This window comes from Lepus europaeus, chromosome 3 (assembly GCF_033115175.1).
Source record: "Lepus europaeus isolate LE1 chromosome 3, mLepTim1.pri, whole genome shotgun sequence".
Classification (NCBI taxonomy): Eukaryota; Metazoa; Chordata; class Mammalia; order Lagomorpha; family Leporidae; genus Lepus; species Lepus europaeus.
The window spans coordinates 84,480,253-84,503,853 of record NC_084829.1 but is presented as its reverse complement, the minus strand read 5'-3'; the positions used below and the strand labels follow the sequence as shown (position 1 = coordinate 84,503,853).

General features: G+C 40.5%; 1 protein-coding gene across 2 annotated transcripts in view; it reads left to right on the top strand.

Moving 5' to 3' along the window:
* RARS2 (arginyl-tRNA synthetase 2, mitochondrial) overlaps positions 1 to 23,601 on the top strand; it is an 82,647-nt gene that overhangs the window by 20,692 nt on the left and 38,354 nt on the right. For both annotated transcript variants that reach the window (XM_062186476.1, XM_062186475.1), the window contains exons 5-8: positions 7,286 to 7,383; positions 11,343 to 11,398; positions 15,487 to 15,570; positions 20,426 to 20,502. In XM_062186476.1, coding sequence (XP_062042460.1) covers positions 7,286 to 7,383; positions 11,343 to 11,398; positions 15,487 to 15,570; positions 20,426 to 20,502 — 315 coding nt within the window. The remainder of the gene's footprint in view (positions 1 to 7,285; positions 7,384 to 11,342; positions 11,399 to 15,486; positions 15,571 to 20,425; positions 20,503 to 23,601) is intronic.

Here is a 23,601-nt window from a genome sequence, read left to right as displayed (position 1 = left end):
AAAACAATAAATAGTAGAACAAAAAATGGTGGTTGATACAATATGCATAATTCAGAGGTGGGAAAAATCAGGATGGCCAGAAAGAGTTGGAGAAACCTCATCGATGGGGGCTGGCGCTATGGTGCAGCGCGTTAAAGCCCCGGCCTGCAGCACCAGCATCCCAAATGGGCACTGGTTCGAGTCCCAGCTGCTCCACTTCCAATCCAGCTCCATGCTAATGTGCCTGGGAAAGTAACGGAGTATGGCCCAAGTCCTTGGGACCCTGCACCTGTGTAGCAGACCCAGAGGAAGCTCCTGGCTCCTTGCTTCGGAATGGCTCGGCTCCAGCTGTTCTGGCCATTTGGGGAGTGAACCAGTGGATGGAAGACTTCTCTCTCTCTCTCTCTTTCTCCAACTCTGTCTAACTCTGTCTTTCAAATAAATAAAAATAAATCTTTAAAAAAAAAGAAAGAAACCTCATAGAGGAATTGGATCTCATTTGAGTGAGACCTTGGAGGACAGGCAGTCTTAGGTAGTGGTATGAGACCTTCCACTGAGAGTTCCATTGTATCATAATGTGTACATTGGCCTATTCTTTTTTTTTTTTTTTAATGATTTGCCAGGCTTAGTAAATGTTATACTCTTGAATTGAAAATAACTAGAAAACTAAAGTTCCTAACAACATAGTCATTTTTTTTTTAGTACAAGATTTATTGTATTTATTTGAAAGGCAAAGTTGGCGGGGGAGGGTAGGTTCTTCCCTTGGCTTGTTCATCCCCCAGATGACTGCAACAGTGGGGCTGGGCCATGCTGAAATGAAAAGCTTCTTCCTGGTCTCCCATGTGGGTGCAGGGGCCCAAGCACTTGGGCCATCCTCTGCTGCTTTCCTAGGAGTGTTATCAGGGAGCTGGATTGGAAATGTAGCAGCCAGGACTCATACTGGCGCCCATATGGGATATTGGTGCTGCAGGTGGTGGCTTAAGTCCACCACTTATGCACAGTGCCAGCCCCAGTTTAGTCTCTTAACAGTGCTCTACAGTTTACAGGCGTTTGCTCATCAGCTGTATAACTGTTCTGAAGAACAGTTCATGTTTTTTACTTGCCTCTAGACCTTTGAACCTTTTTTTCTTTTTTTCGTTCTTCAAGGTAAATTAGTTAACCAAAATCAGCCACGTGCACAGCACGTGCACTTGAGCTTGTTAAAAAGTATCTGTACTTGCAGGGCTCTGGAGACATTTCAGATAGACTTAGCAAACCAGTGGCTTCCCAGTTGTTTTCTCAACTTTTACGAAAGAATTGCAGCTCACCAATAAGCCCTCCAAAGACTTGATAGTGATATTTTCCTTTACTTTTGTTTTTCCTATAATGGGAGTATGTACCAGGGTAGGTGGAGCTTTACTCCTAAGGGTAATTTAGCTGAAAGTGATGTGGTTTTTATTTAGAGATAAGGTATATATGTACTTAGTAATTTAAAATTTCATTGGCTGTGAATTTGTGGGGTTGTTTCCTGTTTTGTTTCTTTTCTTTTTCATGTTTTTTTTTCTTTTGTTTTTTTCCCATGTTTTATTTCAATAACAAATTATAAAATTTTCTCTAGGTTACTTTCTAAAAATATCCGCAAAGCCTCAATTGACAATGAAGGGACAGGAGTCCCTTTGAACTCCAGCTAATTTTTTAAACATTGAAATTCTCCCTTCATTGTGGCCATGAGGATCTGAATCTTAGTGGTTTACATTAAACACAAAGTGGATTATTCACAGAAGCTCTGTTCAGTGTCCCACTAAGGTTACATCCTAGAGCAATGAGAACCCATAGTGTGAAAAAGGAGTCTTGAATGTGCCTTTGCTAACATTATGATTTTAATTACAGTTCCAGTTTGCTCAAAGCCTGATTTCTTTCTAATTTGACTTCATTACTTTGGGCCCTAAACAGTGGTCAGGTATTTATGTGTCTAATGAGTTTTTCACATCAGGAAAGAGATTCTACTTTTTTTTTTTTTTTTAAGATTTATTTATTAATTTGATAGGCAGAGGCAGAGAGAGAGAGAGGTCTTCCATTGGCTGGTTCATTCCCCAGATGGCAGCAACAGCCAGAGCTGTGTTGATCAGAAGCCGGGAGCTTCTTCTGGGTCTCCCACATGGGTGCAGGGGCCCAAGGAGTTAGGCCATCTTCTACTGCTATCCCAGTCCACAGCAGAGAGCTGTATCTGAAGTGGAGCAGCTGGGTCTCAAACTGGTGCCCATATGGGATGTCAGCACTGCGGACGTGGCTTTACCCGCTACAGTACAGTGCCGGCCCCCAGATTCTACCTTTTCTAAGACCAACAGTGAAATAATTCTCTGCTTGGACTGTGACCGTAATAGCAGTGTGAAGTTCTGTTGCCTCGTACCAAACTTTTGCTTATCTGTAGCTTGCAGAGATGACTTTCAAGACAGACTGTAACTCTGAGTAGAATTTAATTAAAAGAGAGGGGAAAAAATGTGATTTTAACTGAATAGGAAAAATATAGTCAATATGCTGTTTTCTTCAGTGCCTCAGAAATACAAAACAGATAACATCATTTCATTTCACACATTTTTTATTTGCCAAATTCAACTTAGGATGCTCTACCAAAAGGAAAATAAAATAAATGGCTCCATTTCTGCTCATTATTTTATTTATTTATTTTTTAATTTTTGACAGGCAGAGTGGACAGTGAGAGAGAGAGAGACAGAGAAAGGTCTTCCTTTGCCATTGGTTCACCCTCCAATGGCCGCCGTGGCCGGCGCGCTGCGGCCAGCGCACCGCGCTGATCCGAAGGCAGGAGCCAGGTGCTTCTCCTGGTCTCCATGGGGTGCAGGGCCCAAGGAGTTGGGCCATCCTCCCACTGCACTCCCTGGCCACAGCAGAGAGCTGGCCTGGAAGAGGAGCAACCGGGACAGAATCCCGTGCCCCGACCGGGACTAGAACCCGGTGTACCGGTGCTGCATGGCGGAGGATTAGCCTGTTGAGCCACGGCGCCAGCCTCTGCTCATTATTTTATTAATATGCAATGATGCATTCAAGTTACAAATGGTTTCCATGAATACATGGAAGGAATGAATTATTTTGAACATTTTAAAACTGTTAACAAAAAGTCAGCCAACAGTTAGAAAGACAAAAATTGGCCACAGAGAAAGGTAAGAGTGATAGACAAACAAAATACCAGCCAACTGAAGTCTGCATTAATTTGTTAAAGCATTCCCCAAAGTGAAATCTCTAAGTGACTTCATTTCTGATTTAAAACTCTTTATATACCAATATTTATATTAAAGCTTATATGTAAACATACATATTACTAAATAGATGGGCCTCTAGGTTTATGGAATAACAGGGAACTTTAGTAGGTAGCTCTAGTTAGAAGCTGGCATCTGTGTGCCTTCTAATAAAACTGCCTGCTTATTATTTGACAGAGAGTATATTACTGAGATAATATAAGACAAAATGGCTTGGAAATTGGCCTCAAGGAACTTGTGATTTAAAAGACAAGCATTCTAAAAATCACAGTGTAATATGTGATGGGTATGATAATGTGATGAATATGGTAATGAAGGCATATATAGGATATAATCTCTGTTGAAAGAAATGTACAGGGGCTAGTGCTGTGGTGCAGCAGGTTAAAGCCCTGGCCTGAAGCGCCAGCATCCCATATGGGTGCAGGTTCTAGTCCCTGCTGCTCTTCTTCTGATCCAGCTCTCTGCTGTGGCCTGGGAAAGCAGTAGAAGATGACCCAATTCCTTGGGCTCCTGCACCCACATGGGAGACCTGAAGGAAGCTCCTGGCTTCGGATTGGCTCAGCTCCAGCCATTGCCATCTGGAGAATAAACCAGCAGATGGAAGACTTCTCTCTCTGTCTCTACCTCTCTCTGTAACTCTTTCAAATAAATAAAATAAATCTTTTAAAAAAAAATAAAGAAATGTACATATAGGTCTGTTTTGTAGACAGGGGACATAGGCTTGAATTGGAATGAAGATGGAGACTGTTCCTGGGAGATAGAAAGGCAGGCATTCCAGGCACAGAGGCTAGCTTGGGCCATTGTGTGAGCATTTCTTTTTTTTTTTTTTTAAGATTTATTTATTTATTTGAAAGTCAGAGTTACACAGAGAGAGGAGAGGCAGAGAGAGAGAGAGAGGAGAGGCAGAGAGGTCTTCCGTCCGATGGTTCACTCCCAAGATGGCCGCAACGACCGGAGCTGCACCAATCTGGAGCCAGGAGCTTCTTCCGGATCTCCCACGCGGGTGAGGGACTTGGGCCATCTTTTACTGCTTTCCCAGGCCATAGCAGAGTGCTGGATTAGAAGAGGAGCAGCCGGGACTAGAACCGGCGCCCACATGGGATGTCGGCGCTTCAGACCAGGGCATTAACCCACTACGCCACAGTGCCGGCCCCTAAAATGAACACTTCTAACATGATTTTTATGGATATTACAGTGACCTTTTAATACATTTCTTAAATTTTTTAAAGGGTGATAAATACACATTGGTAAGAAGTTTTTTTTTTTTTTTAATTATGCGGAATCACTGAATGGTTTGAATAGGACTTAGACTTAATTAAATTTTTGTTACATGAGGCTATGTATGTTATTTGGTTGTAGAGTTTTTGCTGTGGTGTAGCTGACAGGTGATGAGTGTCTGAACCAGAGTAGAGAGAATAATTTATGATAACTAATGGTATTTTGGAGATAACAGGCATAGGACTTAGTGATTAACGACTGATTATGGAGTTTGAGGGAAGAGGATAAATGCTATGAATGCCTTGGTTTCTGAGTTGTTTTGTTGGTAAGTTTAGTTCATGGACAAGGACAATGTAGAAAGTAGACCAAGTATATTCTATTTGAAGTTCCTGAGACACATCGTCAGTCCTCAGATATATCAGAGGCCTTCAAAAAATTCATGCAAAATCCATATTTTTTTAAAAAATACTATGCAAAGATTTAAAAGATTTTTGCACCTAAATAAATTTAAAGTACTTTTGTATACCAGTTTGTAGCACAAGAGATTATTAGGTAATAAGTTGATTATTAGGTAATAGTTGAAGGCTTAAGGGATTAAGTTGCCTAGAAGTACGAAGTAAGAAACTAGAAGCAAGAATAAAGCACAGGATGTATAGTAAAGAACGGAGGTAGAAGATGAGCTTGCAAAAGAAGCTGAGAGCAAAAGTCAAGAGAGTAGTGTCTTTACAACCGAGGAAGAACGATTGTTGCAAAGAAACAGAATAGTCACCAGCTAAGGTAATGTTTGATATGCCTAGGGAAGGAGGAGAAGGACCAGGATAAGAACAGATCATCAATAGAGACTTTAATTTCATCTTAAATGTTTAATTTTTTATTTTATAAAAAACGTATTCATAGAGGTAATAAATTAAAATTCAAATGTTATGGTTGAGTTTGGGATTTAGAATATTTATTCTGCAAGCATAGTTTCAGTGAAATATTTAGCAAAGAAAGATGCCAGGCAGCAGGTAAATCAAATTGTCAATGGAAGGTTTGGAAATGCATTATATAAGGTGTACTTTTATTGAAGTTGCGTTTGTTTTTGTTTAAGGTAGTCAGTGAACAGAGGGTCTCAGGTGTTAAAGAGAATTCTAACTTACTGTTTTTAACTTTTGTGGAGTCTACCAGTCTTTACACAAAAAGGGCTGGGAAGTAAAATTATATAAATCTTAATATTTAGAATGACCTGAATATGGGTTCTGTCACTAATGTTTTTCTCTCTCCATTTGCAGTCTTCTTGTCACACATATTCTGGGAGTAATAAATATTAGATTCCTAATATAGGACAGGCACTATTCTAAATTAATGTCTGTTTCCTTCTGTACACACATTGTGAGTGAAGAGAATATTGTTTTCTCTGTGATCTTGGTGCAGATACATAGTGTTTCTAAATCTTAATTTTTACATCCATTAAATGGTAACTATTACCTGTCTTTGAGATTATGAGCCCTGAAGATAGGATATAGAAGCACCTAGTGTTAACCTTGTACTCTATAAATGCTTCTTGAATGTTTGTTGTTGTGTATTTTACTGCCTGCTGCTACCTTCTTTGCCTGTTGCCATTAGTCAGCGTCTTAACTCTTTGATGAGAACATTTTTAAAAATGAACTACATTTTTAGGACTCAAAGTGCAATTTGTGAATCAAAACCAATATGAGTAAATAAAAATTCATCACAGTTGTTTCACAACCCTACTTTCAAAAAAATGTATCTTCACCATTAATGAAACATACAGGTTTTGTAAACTGTATGGTAGTTCTGTGTTAGTAACCAAAAACTAACCTGGAATATATTTTGGAAGTCTGATAGTTCCTTGTTTTTCACTTCTGTAGCCAAATGGCATTTAATTATGCATTTGTCTTTGTTCACTACAGTCTCTTGTGAAGTGTAGTTACAAAAGCAGCAGCAGCATGCAGCAGTCAACACCTAGCTGTGGAGTGGGAAAAGTTTTTACTGCATGACAATAGTAGTATGATCTTGGGAAAGTTACTGCACTGTGCTTTACTTTCCTTGTTTATAAAAATACGCATCTCCAAGGCTGCTGTGAGAATTAATGAGTTAATGCACATGAAATGCTTAGCACATAGTATGCACTTAATAAGCATTAGTTACTACTTCTGATTTTTTTTTTTCTTTTTACTATTTGCTTTGTGACTTTTGGCAGTCACTTAGCCTCCTTGCTCAGCTTCTGTTTCCTAATCTGTAGAGTATCCACATCATTGGTTATTGCAAGGATAAATAAACATGATATGTAAAAGGGTACCAAGGAAGCTGGCCTTGTGGCACAGTGGGTTAAACTACCACTCAAGATGTTCGCATCTCCTGTCAAGTTGCCATTTTTTTAGCTCTGGCTCCTCTGCTTCTGATCCAACTTCTGCTAATGCACGTGGGAGGCAGTGAATGACTCAAGTGCTTGAGTTCTTGCTACTCAGAGACCCAGATGAAGGTCCTGTCCCCTGGCTTCAGCTTGCCCCAGCCTTGGTTGTTGTGGTCATTTGAGGAGTAAATCAGCGTGTGGAAGATAATCTCTCCCTGCCCCTCACCCTGGCCAAGTAAATAAGTAAATCTTTTTTAAAAAGCAAGCACCAAGTTTCCATCACTGCTACCTCATGTTGTCACTACTCTGACTAGTGGTAGTATCAGAGAGGAAGTGCTAAAGGTGGTGCTGACAGTGCTATAAAAGTCTCAGTTCTATAAATTAGAATGAACAAATTAGGAACATTTAATTCCCAGTAACAGTAATTAAGAACATTGCAATTTTTTTTCCTGTTATTAAATCCCACTCTGTTTTTCAGACAGTATTACAACAAGTAATTGAAGATGGCTCAAAATATGGATTAAAAAGTGAACTTTTCTCTGGTCTTCCCCAGAAAAAGATTGTGGTTGAATTCAGGTGAGTGCTCACATACCCATTTTATATGTTGATTAATCAAGCTGAGTGATCAAGCAGTTTTTTACCATCATCATTAGGAGTCTCACTAAATTACATGTGAGAAAATTTAAAATCATTGGGATTTTATATATATGTGTGTGTATATATATATATTTTTTAAGTTTTATTTGAAAGGCAGAATGACAGAGAGACAGAGATCTTCCATCCATTGGTTCACTCCCCAAATGGCCAAAATAGCTGGGGCTGTGCCAGGCTGAATTCAGGAGCCAAGAACTCTATTCTGGTCCCTCACGTGGGTGGCAGGGGCTCAGGCAATTGGGCCATCTTTCACTACTTTCCCACGCCCATTAGCAGAGAGCTGAATCAGAAGTGGAGCAACTGGGACTCGAACCAACCCTTCAAAATGGGATGCAGATGTCCTAAGCAGCAACTCCGTCTGCTGTGCCACATTGCTAGCAATAAGATTATATTTTCTTACAATCACATTGAATCAGTATCATTAAACCATGAATAAAAATAGATTTTGTGGCATACAAGTGAAGCCATTGCAGCACTGGCATCTTATATGGGCATGATTACCAGAGAACAAAGCCTTGTAATATTTATATTGTTTTTTCTTCTAAAATTACTAGAAAAAATAGCTTGAAGTTTTAAAATGGTTCTAGAATCTTCATATACTATGCTATCAGTATAACTATTTAATTTTGAGCTATTTTGAGGTAACTGAAAAAGAAAAGGGAACACTAAGAATACTTTCATAGTATGGCTGATAGGTTGACAGCTCTAGAAAATTATCAGATACTGTATTTGTCTTCCTAAGAGCTGAAGAAGAGTTATGATAAAGTATTTTTCACTTGGAAAGAACTTGCTAGAGCATTTTTCTTCTTGAGTATTTCTGTGGAGGAGAATTTTTGAAAATTAATATTGGGAAATATTACTTTATGTTTACTAACTCATTTTTAAACTGGTTATGATTCACACCTGGGTAATCAGAAAGAATGGGCTTTTCAGATTTCACATTTGTGCTGTCTCTGCCACTCTCTTAGGAAAGGCAGGGATCTCTAAGACTCAGACACAATCACTTTATGGTAAGGACTGATTGCTTAGTAATCTGCAGCTCCTATGGAGGACGTATTGTGAGTGAATCTTACACTGTCATATTAAGTGGTATTGCTAATCATGATATTAAAATTGGGTTGAGCAGAGTTTAGTTGAATTGAGTGGTTGAGATAGCGAATAGATAGCTCAGAAGTCTCTTAAAATATTAAATCTTTTTTTGAGAATAAAGTTCTCTAGCTCCTCATTAGTGTCTTAAAGCAAGAACCATGTTGATGCCAATGAATCCATAGGTTAGGAGATCAGGAGTAGGAGGGTTAGCACCGATCTTCTACCTACCTGAGATCCCTTATGTAACTATAGTCAACTGAGGGGAGAAATCTGAGGTGGCTCAGTTACTTATCTGATCGGGCATCTTTGCCATCTATTACTGATGAGAATGGCAAAGACTTTGTGGCACTCATTAATTATTTCATTATTGTCTTTTTTTATTTTTATTTTTTTATTTTATTTTTTTTTGACAGGCAGAGTGGATAGTGAGACAGACAGACAGAGAGAAAGGTCTTCCTTTTTGCCGTTGGTTCACCCTCCAATGGCCACTGCGGCCGGCGCATGTCGCTGATCCGAAGCCAGGAGCCAGGTGCTTCTCCTGGTCTCCCATGCGGGTGCAGGGCCCAAGGACTTGGGCCATCCTCCACTGCCTTCCCGGGCCATAGCAGAGAGCTGGCCTGGAAGAGGGGCAACTGGGATAGAACCAACCGGGACTAGAACCCAGTGTGCCGGCACCGCAAGGCAGAGGATTAGCCTGTTAAGCCACGGCGCCGGCTTCATTATTGTCTTTAAATTCATGAAGGACACATCATTTTCTTCTCCTTACAGACCCTTCAATACCATTATTACTCTCTGATTCCTTTTTATTACTTCACTAACCAGTAAAGGAAAACAGTAGGAAGGCAGTGTAGTATCTGTTACTGTGCATTCATCCTTGAAATGATGCCATTTTAAGTTTTTTGAAACTTGGAAGTTGCCACCAGTACTCACTTTTATCCCCTGTGTTTTTACTTCCACTTCATCATCCCTCTGCTCCAACTGAGCTCTCAGAATACCAATACTTGGGTCTTGCTTATTTGTTTATTCTTTAGCTTTTCTCCTGTTTCCCATATACTGCTGCTTTTTGCTCATGCTTCTTAGAAAAGGGTCTAAGAGGCTGGCGCTTTGGCTTAACAGGCTAATCCTCCCCCTTGCGGCGCCGGCACACTGGGTTCTAGTCCCGGTTGGGGCGCCGGATTCTATCCCGGTTGCCCCTCTTCCAGGCCAGCTCTCTGCTATGGCCCGGGAAAGCAGTGGAGGATGGCCCAAGTCCTTGGGCCCTGCACCCGCATGGGAGACCAGGAGAAGCACCTTGCACCTGGCTTCGGATCAGCGACATGCGCCGGCCGCAGTGGCCATTGGAGGGTGAACCAACGGCAAAAAGGAAGACCTTTTTCTCTGTCTCTCTCTCTCTCTCTCACTATCCACTCTGCCTGTCAAAAAAAAAAAAAAAAAAAAAGGTCTAAGAATAACTGCTCTATTTGAGTTGTATTCTGTAAGCTTTTTGTGTGGCAGTTACTTGTTTATAGATTTGCTCCCTTTCCTTTTTTTCTTTTTATTAAAGATTTATTTATTTATTTGAAAGTCAGAGTTACACAGAGAGAGGAGAGGCAGAGAGAGAAAGAGATCTTCCATCTGGTGGTTCAATCTCTGATCACCCGCAATGGCCAGAACTGCGCCGATCCGAAGCCAGGAGCTTCCTCCGGGTCTCCCAAACGGGTGCAGGGAACCAAGGACTTGGGCCATCTTCTGCTGTCCCAGGCCATAGCAGAGAGCTGGACAGGAAGTGGAGCAACTGGGACTCAAAAAAGATTTATTAATTTATTTATTTGAGAGGCAGAGTTGCAGAGAGAGAAGGAAAGGCAGAGAGATCTTCCATCTGCTGGTTCACTTCCCAAATGGCTGCAATGAGTAGGGCTAAATGAGCCCAAGGCCAGATGCCAGGAGATTCTCAGGGCCTCTCATGTGGTTGACAGAAATCTAGGGACTTGGGCCATCCTCTGCTGCTTTCTCAAGCACATTAGCAGGGAGCTGGATCAGAAGTGAAGTAGCAGCCTGCACCGCGACTCAATAGGCTAATCCTCCGCTTGCAGTGCCGGCACACTGGGTTCTAGTCCCGATCGGGGCACCAGATTCTGTCCCGGTTGCCCCTCTTCCAGACCAGCCCTCTGCTATTGCCCGGGAGTGCAGTGAAGGATGGCCCAAGTGCTTGGACCCTGCATCCACATGGGAGACCAGGAGAAGCACCTGGCTCCTGGCTTCGATCAGCATGATGCGCTGGCCGCGGTGGCCATTGGAGGGTGAACCAACGGCAAAAGGAAGACCTTTCTGTCTCTCTCTCACTGTCTAACTCTGCCTGTCAAAAAATTTTAAAAAATTTAAAAAAAAAAAAAAAAAGAAAGAAAGAGTGAGGGGTGGGGGGGAGATGGAGAGGGAGAGAGATCTTCATCTCTTGGTTCACTCCCCAGATGGCCGCAAAAGCCAGGAGCCAGGAACTTCTCCGGGTCTCCCACGTGGGTAACAGGCCTAGGCCATCTTCTGATCCTTTTCCTAGACCATTAGCAAGGAGCTGGATCAGAAGTGGAGCAGCCAGGACTCAAATCAGGATGCTTATGGGATGCCAGCATCACAGGTGGCCTCTTTACCCACTATGCTACAAGGCCAACCCTTGGATTTCTCATTTTAAATGAAACTTTGCCCTAAATTAACAAAGGCCCTAGTCTCCAATTATTTCAAACTATAGAGGTATAACCTAGTTTATTCTTAGAATTCTTATTCTGGGAATAAAGTAATAACTTTTCAATTTTTTGCAGTTCACCCAATATTGCCAAAAAATTTCATGTTGGACATTTGCGATCTACCATCATAGGTAAGTATTTAGTTTCACCAAAAATACTAAAAATGCATTTGGGAAGTATTTGATAATATAATCCAGTGGTTTATGTTTAAATAACAAAAGGATAAAAACATAAAAGGATTTAAATTGCTGTAGGATTAATTAAATGTTACCTGAAATGGGAAATATTTAGAAATGGAAAAATGAAATTAATTTAAAAAAAGAAAGAGTAATTCAGAAACCAGTTTTAACTGATATTGTAAGTGATGATTTTTAACTTTAAAAATATGTATGCACATAGTTATGAGTATAATAGTAACCCTCTTTTTTTTAGTTTGGTAACAGTACATTACATTAGCTTCAGACATGTGTTTCAGACTATATAGTTTCAGACATGTGAGTACTAACTGAAATGTTCATGACAGGAAATTAAAACATGAGCATTCTAATAAAGTGAGATTATTATTGAACTTCATAGCTGCAGTGCTTTACTATATAATATTCTTGTGATTTTCATTTATTTAAAATATTATATTACGTAGCAGCCCAATTCAAAAACTGAAACTTGAATTGGAAGGGATTTTGGAATTTATCTCATCTAATCTGCCTTGCAGCATAGAAATCTATTGAATGCTTAAAAGAAAGTCTTTTAACCTGTACTTGAATTTTTTTTTTATTATATGAGGTTACTTCAGAAAAGCTTTTGGAAAGTAGCATGAAGAAATATGTTTACTTTGGTTCAAAACAATTGAAATCCATGCATAGTTTTTCATAATACATTTTCCATCAACTTTCCAAATTTTTTTTAAATTTTGTTTTATTTATTTGAAAAACTAAGGGAGTCACAGACATGTCCCATTTGATGACTCACCTAAGTTCTTGCAACAGCCAGGGCTGGGCCAGGCTGAAGCCAGCAACTGAAAACTCACTGTTGGCTCTAGTGTAGTGACAGGGACTCAATTGCCTGAACCATCACCTGCTTGTCTTCCAGAGGGCAGATTAGCAAGAAGCTGGAATCAGGAGTAGAGCTAAGATTTGAATCCAGGCACTCTGACATGGGATGTAGGCACCCCAAAAAACATCTCAACAGCTGTGCCAAAGTCCACTCCTCCATGAGCTTTTTGAAGATTAGCAAGGAAGTCCGTGCAGGTCTCGCTTATGAGTGGCAGGAACCCAGACACTTCATTCATCATAGCTACCTCCCAGAGTCTGGGCATGGAAACTGGTATCAAACCCAGGTAGTCCAGGATGCAGGAGCCTTAACTACTAGTCCGAACACCGACCCCTAAACTTATTTTGAGATTCCACTTTACCCAAACATTTTGAAGACTCCTTATACAACATTTTAATTTAAAAACTTTTTTCGACAAATTGGAGAGATTGGTATTTGTAACATAGATTATTATTAACATAGGGTCAACTTTCATTGTTAACAAGTATTTGAGCAGCATTTTAAGAAAGAAAATGACAAATTTTCCTGGATGGAAAAAGAGTGTGAGAAACATACATATAAGAAAAACTATCTGTAGGCAATGTGGCACCGTGGGTAAACTGGCATCCCATATGGGTGCTAGTTTGTGTCCCCATTGCTCCACTTTTGATCCAGTTCCCTGCTAATGTGCCTGGGAAAGCAGCAGAAGATGGCCCAAGTGATTGGGCCCCTGCCACCCACGTGGGAGACCTGGAAGAAACTTCTGACTCCTAGCTTCCACCTGGCCCAGCTCTGGCAATTGTGACCATTTGAGAAAAGAATCAGTGGATGGAAGATTTCTCTGTGTGTGTGTGTCTCCCTCTGTCTGAAATTCTGCCTTTCAAATAAATAAATTTCAAAAAGAAAAAAAAAATACCTGAGCAAGTCAAAAGTATTGGAGTGAGTACATGATGGGTATATAGCAAAATAAAGTTGTTTTGACAGGGGAAATATTTGGATAAGGAAGAAATATTTATTGAGAACTTAACATGCTAAGTGTTTTCCTGTGTCATCTAATTTAATTTTACAACAGCCATGTTTGATAAGTAATATTTATCCTGGTTTATGGATGAAGAAATTCAGATCCCAATCCTAACTTTCCCCAAATCAAGTTAAGTATTACAGCAACAATTGAAATTAGACAGTCTGGGGCCAGTGCCAAGGCTCACTAGGCTAATCCTCCGCCTGCAGCACCAGCACCCCAGGTTCTAGTCCCGGTTGGGGCGCCAGATTCTGTACCGGTTGCTCTTCTTCCAGTCTAGCTCTCTGCTGTGGCCCAGGAGTGCAGTGGAGGATGGCCCAAGTGCTTGGGCCCTGTACCCGCATGGGAGACCAGGAGAAGCACCTGGCTCCTGGCTTCGGATCAGCGCAGTGCTCTGGCCGCAGCGGCCATTGCAGGGTGAACCAACGGAAAAGGAAGACCTTTCTCTGTCTCTCTCTAACTCTGCCTGTCAAAAAAAGAAAGAAAGAAAAAGAAAGAAATTAGGCAGTCTGAATTCCAGGAGCCTAGAAGCAAACATTTAATTGGATTTGTGAAATAAGGTGCTAAAAAGCTAGGACTACAGTTTGAGTACCAGTTGCAGGAGCTGGTTCTTGTTGTTGAGACTGAAAGTTCTAGAAAGTGTAAGTATGGAGAAGCTGGCAAAGAAGGTAACTGCAGTAATTTAAGTCACTTGTTTGTATTGGTGAGAATTTCTTTACAGAAAACCAAATTCACTCATGATTAAGGCAGTAATAGATTTATTACAGGATATTGAATGGTTTACAAAGTTGTTCAGAGGAATGAAGAAGCTTTGTATTAAGCTGACAAAAGTGACTGCCAAAAGTGCACCATAGAACTTTGGTTGGGTGCCAAGGGAACACCAGTTCCTCTGCAAACACTCCACTGCTCTAGACCCCCATAAAGAGGCAGCTCCATGCTTGTGTTTCAGCTCTCAATTGAAAGACACTAGGACTTCTGATAGTGGTGTCCACCCCCCTCAAAATAAAGCATCCACAACTGTGCTTGTTGGGGACAAAAAACAGATCCAAAGCCAGGAGCCAAGAGCTTCCTCCAGGTCTCCCACGTGGGTGCAGGAGCCCAAGGACTTGGACCATATTCTGCTTTCCCAGGCCACAGCAGAGAGCTGGACAGGAATTGGAGCAGCCGAGTCTCAAACGGCGCTTCAGGCCAGGGCATTAACCCACTGCGCCACAGCATTGGCCCCAGGGAATGAACTTTTTAGATTCCTTGCCCTCCAGTATATGAGGACACACTAGAAGCAGCAGGGGATAGATGTTGAATAGAAAACCAGTATTGGGGCCAGTGCTGTGGTGCAGCAGATTAATACCTTGGCTTGAAGCACTGGCATCTCATGGGTGCCGGTTTGAGACCTGGCTGCTCCACTTCTGATCCAGCTCTCTGCTATGGCCTGGGAAAGCAGTAGAAGATGGCCCAAGTCCTTGGGCCCCTGCACCCACGTGGGAGACCTGGAGGAAGCTGCTGGCTTCAGATTGGTGCAGCTCCGGCCGTTGCAGCCATCTTGGGAGTGAACCATCGAATGGATGATCGATCGATCTCTCTCTCTTTTTCTCTCTTTTTTTCTCTCTTTTTCTCTGCCTCTCCTTCTCTCTGTGTAACTCCAACTTTCAAATAAATGAATAAATCTTAAAAAGAAAAAAAAAATCAGTATCAGCAGTACAGGAAGGCAAAGCACTCTGACCTCTGTGTGGTGTTAAGGAGAGGCACATGGAGAATGGACTTCCATGATTGCTAGAGAATGAGAGTCAGAAAAGTAAAAACTTGAACAAAAAAATGGAACAGTATGGCTCAGGTTCTTGGGGTACAGCCATATTATGAATATAAATTATATACATATAGTTAATTCCTGAAATTTTGTTAATTTCTGTCCTTGGATTGACTAGGAATAGCAATTCTGTTCCCAGCTTCCACTAATAATGGTAAAAATTTTGTTATTATGAAAAGTATGAGCTGCTTTGGAATAATTGCCCTAAAAGTAGTTCCATTCTGAATGCTTTGATAGAAAAGATTGAGTTGGTACATTGTACAAGAAGAATTTTCCATGTCATTCTTTGGTAGTTGTCAAGCCTGTGAATTTTATGCCAAAATGGATAACAGGAATGAGAAACTGTGGATTTTTTTGATTTTTAGGAAATTTTATAGCAAATCTCAAAGAAGCTTTAGGACATCAAGTAACCAGAATAAATTACCTTGGAGATTGGGGCATGCAGTTTGGTAAGTATGTTTGAAAATTTTTTCTACTTTAAAATTTACTGTTTTTAAATATGTGTGTGGGCCGGCGCCGTGGCTCAACAGGCTAATCCTCCGCCTAGCAGCGACAGCACACCGGGTTCTAGTCCCGGTCGGGACGCCGGATTCTGTCCTGGTTGCCCCTCTTCCACGCCAGCTCTCTGCTATGGCCCGGGAGTACAGTGGATGATGGCCCAAGTGCTTGGGCCCTGTACCCGCATGGAAGACCAGGAGAAGCACCTGGCTCCTGCCTTCGGATCAGCACGGTGTGCCGGCCACAGCGTGCCAGCCGCGGTGGCCATTGGAGGGTGAACCAATGGCAAAGGAAGACCTTTCTCTCTGTCTCTCTCTCACTGTCCACTCTGCCTGTAAAAAAAAAAAATTTGTGTGATCATCAGGATAGTGTGAGAGAGTCCTCACTGTTTGAAACAGTGCATCCTACCTATTTTTGTTCCTAATAACTCTTTTGCATAATCTCATAATTTATTTGGGTAACTTTTTTAAGATTTATTTATCTGAAAGTCAGATTTACAAAGAGGCATAGGCAGAGAGAGAGAGAGAGGTTTTTCCATCCACCAGTTCACTCCCCAAATGTCCACAACGGCTGAAGCTACACTGATCCGAAGCAAGGAGTCAGGAGCCTCTTCCGGGTCTCCCACATGGGTGCAAGGGTCCAAGGACTTTGGCTATCTTCTACTGCTTTGAGGGCCATAGCAGAGAGCTGGATCGAAAGTAAAGCTGCCAGGTCTTGAACCGGTGCCTAAAAGGGATGCCAGCACTGGCCCCTTGGTTAATTTTTATCACACAAGTAAATTTTAGGGGAAGAAATAGCACACATTCAGAGCAAGACCTGATGATAAAGTAGGTGCTTTTGTGGTTTTAATGAAGAAAAGGAGCTTACAAATTAGTTAAATGTAGAAGTAAGTATACAGGGGAGGAATAAGTCTAATGATCTATACTCTTCTTAATCACAGCCCTGCTATTCTTTTATTTATTAGATTTATTTATTTAAAAAAGTTAGAGATACCTTCCATCCAGTGGGTCATTCCCCAAATGACTGCAACAGCTAGGGACTGCCAGGCTCCATCCTGGTCTGTCATGTGGATGGCAAGGTCCAAGTACGTGGGCCATTTTTAGTTTTCTGAGGCACATTAGCAAGAAACTGGATAGGAAATGCAGCAGCTGGGACTCAAACAGGCCACCTTATAGGACGCTGGTGTTGCTGGTTAACAGCTTAATCAGCTACACCATAGCCCAGCCCTGCTGTTCTTAAATCTAGTGAGGTCCAGCCTCTCTGTGCCATCCTATATGAAGTGGGATCTGTTACTATGCCAAGGGGCAGTGGCCCCAAGCAGAGTAAAGTGTAGTACTTCAGTTTCTCCTTTAGCTGTACAGTGGGCACCAGTGAGGAGGAGGGGCCAGGGATGGGGAGAGGGTCCAAAGTAAGAAAGGATTGAGGCCCAAACATTTGAATGCCACAAATTATCTTTAATTTCATATATTAGTAGAAAACTATTCCTACCTCTTATAAACTGGAAATCAGCATATGAGAGGACAAGATAAATGAAGTTACTATGCTAGAGAAGGACTAGTGGCATGAAGAATTCAAACTATTTAAAGTCTCTGGTGATTACCATGTGTATTTTCAGATCCAGCCCCAGGTCACTCCTGTAAAGCATTTTCTGACACAGTTATCCCCTTGAATACCTTCTTCCATCACCACATTCCTTCCTAGTACCATGCTGTACTCAGATTGGTCTTACTCTATTCTTATTTGTGACCTTCTCTCCGCTGCTAGATGATATGGTCCTTGAAGGTATGCACTATGTATTAATTATTTTTGTATCCACAATGCTTGCTATGTAACAGACACTCAGAACGGTGAATGAATCTGTCCCGGGAGTGTTTTCACAATACTAATCCAAAAGAAAGGCTAGATAATATTTTTAAAGCACTTATCAAGTGTATTAGGTTCTATATCCAGTGAAATGAATTTACAGTTTTCAAAAGAAAGCTGGTTCATTAAAGAAATTTTTCCCCATAGGAAATTTATTGTGACCTTTATGACTAATATCCTTTAGTTAATAAGTTTTTTTCAGACTCTAGAAAGGAAAAAACTTAAACCATGTTAATAGTTCTATTACTGTTCCCTGTGGAGGAATCTTAAACCATGCCCTGCATTTTGAGAATCCACCTGCAGTCCATAACAGCTGGTAGTCAGAGGTTTAGTCTTGAGGCTCAACAGTCTGACTTAATATTGAGTGGCATCCACTTTACACTAGTTTGACTGATTCAGACATTAGCAAATATGTGATTATGGTATTCATTAAATTTTAGCTGCAAGATTTATTATAGTGGTTTTTCTCTAAAGAACTACTCTGGTTAATGATCTGTCAACATTTCCATTATAACCATCATTGTTGAAGAATTGTTATTTTGCAGTTTCAGCCATCCTCATTTCAAAGTTGGCAGGCAGTTCCTAAGCACAGAAAACAATTTTGAAAATGTATTACAGTAATGTTAAATGGAGGAACTTTTACATTTCTCATTTCTTTTTTTTTTTTTTTTTTTTTAAAGAACAAGCTGGACATCTTTCCACACTCTCTCAAGACCCTAAATCATAATCACCTTTGCTCTCCCTGGAAACTAAATAGAGCTCTAAGCGTCCTTCTTATTCCTATCTAAACTCAAAAGTATTGTATATCCTCATGTTAAGTAACTTTCCAGTTTCTGCTTTGTCTTATACAGAAAATGTGCTTCAGAAAACCCCTTTAGATCTCAATCTTGGTAATTGATACAGTTATAAAAACAGATTGATTTTTAAAATAATAAAATCTCTTACTTCCTTTGGCCCAGGCGCCATATGTCCCTTCACATTCAACTTAACAAGATAATCTTCTAGCAAACACATCTCTAGAGTGTAACTCTCTAGTTTACAAATCTTGATTAATATATTTTTTTAACATTTATTTATTTATTCTAAAGGCAAGTGCCCAAGTTGTAGGACTATCTTCTGCTGCTTTCCCAGGCACATGGAACTGGATTGAAGGTGGAACAGTCAGGACTCGAACCAGTGCCTATAAGGGGAAGTCAGTGTTGTAGGTGGCAGCTTACCTGCTGTGCCACAAAGCAGGACTCTGAATTAGCTTTTGGGTTTTTTCGAAAGATTCATTTATTTATTTGAAAGGCAAAGATACAGAGAGAGAAGGAGAGAGAAAGATGTTCCATCTGCTGGTTCATTCCCCAAATGGCTTCAATGGCCAGGGCTAGGCCAGGCCAAAGCCAAGAACTTCTTCCAGGTCTCCCATGTGAGTGCAGGAATCAAAGTACTTGGGCCATCTTCCACTGCTTTCCCAGGTGCATTAAGCTGGGGCCTGGATCCAAAATGAAGCAGCCTGGGACTCCAACCTGTGCCCATGTGGAAAAGTGACACTGCAGGCAGAGGCTTAACTTTCTACGCCACAGCACTGGCCCCAGTTAGTATTTTTTTTTTTTAAACAAACTTCCAATTCCAGTTAACACTATCCCTAAACTCTGAATTTATCATTAAAGACTGAAAAAAAAAAATACATAGCCAAATAAAAGAATTTTGTTGCTTGATTACCTTGAATTTGAGATGCAATCAGGAATGTTTCAAGTTTTATCTTTTTTTGTTTTACTTCAATTGCTTAAGAACTAATATAACATCAAACCCATTCCTTTGTTTATGTTAATAACTATCAGTTTATAAAGTAAGTTTGGGAGTGCTCGTTTGGTACAGTTCTTTTTGTTGTTTTTTTTTGTTGTTGTTTGTTTGTTTTTTGTTTTTTTTGGTTTTTTTTGACAGAGTGGATAGAGAGAGAGAGACAGAGAAAGGTCTTCCTTTTTGCCGTTGGTTCACCCTCCAATGACCGCTGCGGCCGGCTCATCACGCTGATCCGAAGCCAGGAGCCAGGTGCTTCTCCTGGTCTCCCATGCGGGTGCAGGGCCCAAGCACTTGGGCCATCCTCCACTGCCTTCCTGGGCCATAGCAGAGAGCTGGCCTGGAAGAGGGGCAACCAGGATAGAATCCGGCGCCCCAACCGGGACTAGAACCCAGTGTGCCGGCGCTGCAAGGTGGAGGATTAGCCTGTTAAGCCACGGCGCCGGCCTAGGTACAGTTCTTAAAATGCCATTTAAGGTGTCCTCATACTGTATTGGAATGCCCTGAGTTCAAGTCCAGGCTCGGCCTCTAACTCCAGTTTCCTGCTGATGTGTACTCTGGTAGGCAGTAAGTGATAGCTCAGGTGGTTGAATCCTTGTCACCCACATGGGAGATCTGGTTTGAGTTCTGGCTCCTGTCCCAACTGTTGTGACTATTTGGGCAGTGAACCAGTGAGTGGGAAATTCCTTTATATCTCTCTTTGTTTCTTTCTTTGCCTTTCAAAATAAAACTTAAAACAACAACAACAACAAAAAAAACCTATAAAACAAAAGCTTAAAATAGGTGCTGACTGACTACCATTATGATGTGCACAGAGTAGCTGCTTAATAAATGTTTGTTTATATCTGCTAGGAAAGTGTTCGTACAAAGATAAATTAGTCTAACATCCTGCCTTAGATGAGCTCATAGTCTTGCTTTCAGTGAATTTAATTTCATGATACTTTGAATATGTAGTATTGAATTTGTGATTCAATATATTGAGTTTAACTTGTATGAATCACAGAGTAACAGGTGGAAAGTATGTGGTTTGCAGTAGTTTTTGGGGTCTATAATTATGAGGGATTAATTTTTTAAATAGAACTAACTATACCTGTTTTCTGCCATGGCTTTTTTCTACTTTCCATTTTATAATGTTTCACTTATGGATTATCGTGATAGGTCTTTTGGGAACTGGCTTTCAACTATTTGGCTATGAAGAAAAACTCCAGTCCAATCCTTTACAACATCTCTTTGAGGTAAGTTGGCAAAAAAACAGTATTAGAAAATGCTTTGATGCTTTTGCAGAGTACTGTGTAGCTTGATAACACATTTTAAGTCTCGGAGACTTAACAGATATGTTCTCTAAAACAAGAAGCCGAAACGGAGTTAAAAAAAATGTTTTTACTAGTGAGTTCTTTTCAATTCCAAATCCAGATATATTTTTATTACTATTTTAATTGAGTTGGGACAGTATTTCTCCAGGTATAGAGTCTTAGAATAAACGCATGGGATAACAGATTTACTAGAAAAAGGAGTTTCTCTGTTTTTTGTGAGTTGATAAGTATTGCAGCTCTCTACATGGTGACACCTATAATTCATTTAGACTTGAAAAATGCGTATGCACTATTTTTGCTTTTATTTATTTATTTTCATGTGAGTTTAGTCACATGTATTCCTCTCTGGGTTTGTGTGTGCTTTTTCATTTACATACTTCAGCTCATTTTTCTGAGTTTTGCCTAATGTGAGCTCCTTGCTATTCTTCTTCACATAGTCTCATGGATACTCTGCCTCTCCATCTTCCATCCTTCCTAGAATTCATTAACAAAGTCTTCCCATCCAAGTAATCTTGAGAGATGTGTTTCCTTTTTAACTGTTCCAAAATTTTGATGCATCAAGGATCAGAGTAAAGGTGTTCTGCCTACATATAAGGAAGAGCACTAGACACTACTTCTGCAGCTAAAGCCACAGAGAACATATCATAGTTTTCCTTTGTGTTATGTGATTTCTCTTGCTGCTGGCTTTACAATTAAATTGAACAAAACCACATTCTAGTTCTAAGACTTTTCAAGGTTTGTCATTGCCTTCGAGTTACATGCCTGTGCACTTTAAATGCCTACATTTTGATTTATGTTAACCATAAGATTTCTTCTCTCTTTCCCATTAAGGATTTTATTGACAGGCAAGGGTTTAAAAATTAATAACTCTTTATGGTTTTCTATAAATAAAACATGCTCTCTTGGTACCTGGAATTTTTACTTATTATGATGTTATACTTTGAATAATGGTTTGTTTGTTTGTTTCTTTTTAACCACAGACTTAGCAAATTTTTCATTAGATGCAGGCCCACAGAGACACCCCTTGGCACAGAAAATACAAACACTTGCTTGGAGAACTTTTCGACATTGATTTAGAGTACAGCTTGACACATAAGAGTTACTCCTCTTAGCTTTCTCTTTCCCTACCTCACTGTCCTGGAAATAGCCAACATTTCCTGTAATATATTAACAAAATTCATGCTCAAACTCCATAGAAACTTAATATGCATTTCTTTCTATTCAATTTAATACATTTTCTGCGTTTTGAGATTCATAAATATACTGAGAGATCACCACCCATCTGAGAGGTTGTTAACTGATAGACACACATGGGGAAGGAACAGAGGCAGAGGATGCCTCGTGTATGGAGAACAAGAAGGATAGGAGTAACGGTGTTGCTTTCATTCGTGCTCTTTGCCCTATGACTTCCCATGGGGAACGGCTTTTATAGACAGGAGGCAAGTAAGGTGCACTCACCCTGCTGTTTGTTCATAGAAGAGCACTCATTCTTCCTCCTTCCCTTGCTTGTAGCAAAGTCTAAAATGGCTACCTCCTGGTTAATGTGTTTTTAAACTAGTTTTTGCAGATCTGGTTTTCAAAGTTAAAGTGGATTATGACTTTTAGTGTAAATGAGAATTTTTTTCCATTTTTTGGAACCCAGTGCAAATGTTAGTAAAGGAAATGTTTTATTGCTAAAAGGAAAGCTGATTTTATCAGTTAAAAGATGTCTTTGATGCCCTGCAGTGTCCGAGATAGCATAGCTGGTTATCATCTTCAGACATTCAAAAAGTCAAGGATGCTGATTCTCCGCCTTCAGTCTTTAAGTGTATTATTAAATAATGTTAGCACTGGCTGGTGAGAAGTGAAACTTTAGAACAATCTGAATTTCTCCTCCCCCTTTTGTTTTGTTTTGTTTTGTTTTTGAAAGAGTTACACAGGGAGAGGAGGAGAAGCTGGTGTCGGGAGGGCTTCCATCCGCTGGTTCATTCCCCAGATGACCACAATGGCCAGAGCTGTGCCAGTCTGAAGCCAGGAGCTTCCTCTGGGTCTCCCACACAGGTGTAGGAGCCCAAGGACTTGGGCCATCTTCTACTGCTGTCACAGGCCATAGCAGAGAGCTGGATTAGAAGTGGAGCAGCCAGGTCTCGAACCTGCGCCTATGTGGGATGCCGGCACTGCAGGCGGTGACCTTACCCGCTACACCACAGCACTGGCCCCCATAATAGACATTTAAATGATTGGTTATTGGGATTTAAAGTCCTAAATTAAAAAAATTAAAAAAACTAAACCCTTTCCTCTTCTGGAAATAAGGACATTTTTTGCATGTTTACTATACATTATGTATGTGTGTGTGCATTTGTGCATGAGTGTGTGAGAGAATCACAAACCAATTGTGGATGTATATGTGTCTTTACTCTTGTCAGATGAACTGTTAAGCAGTTGTCAGAGGTAGATCACTTAAAAGTCAGGAAGTTTGCATTGTTTTATTTTACCCCCTCTATTTTCCCTTACTTTACCAAAATCTTTCTCTAGCTGGCAATGTATACTTTATTCTGGACTTACTAAGATTAACTCATGGAAAACAATTTTTTATGATATATGACAGGTCACCCCAAGATCAACTCCTTGCTACTGGCTCACTTTTAAGACTCACAGGATGCAGCATATCATCATATTTAGGACTGTGATTTATTACAGTGAAAATATAGAAAGCAAATTAGTGATGAGAAAAGGCACATGGGTTGAAGTACAGAGGAAATGAGTCCCAAGCTTCCTAGGGTCCTTTCCCACTAGAATCACACAGGATGTACTTAATTCTTCAGGAAACAAATTATAATAACACATGTGAAATGTTCTCTACTGGGGAAACTTGTTGCATACTCCTTTGTCCAAGGTAGGATTGATCATGTTGTACCCTCAGCCTAGCACATCCTGAATTCCAAAGTTCCAGAAGGAAAACAGGTGGTGAAACAGTTTATGTATAGTGAGCCACTTTTATCAGTTCAGTTGGTAGAAATATTCTCAAACTTGAAGTTTCCA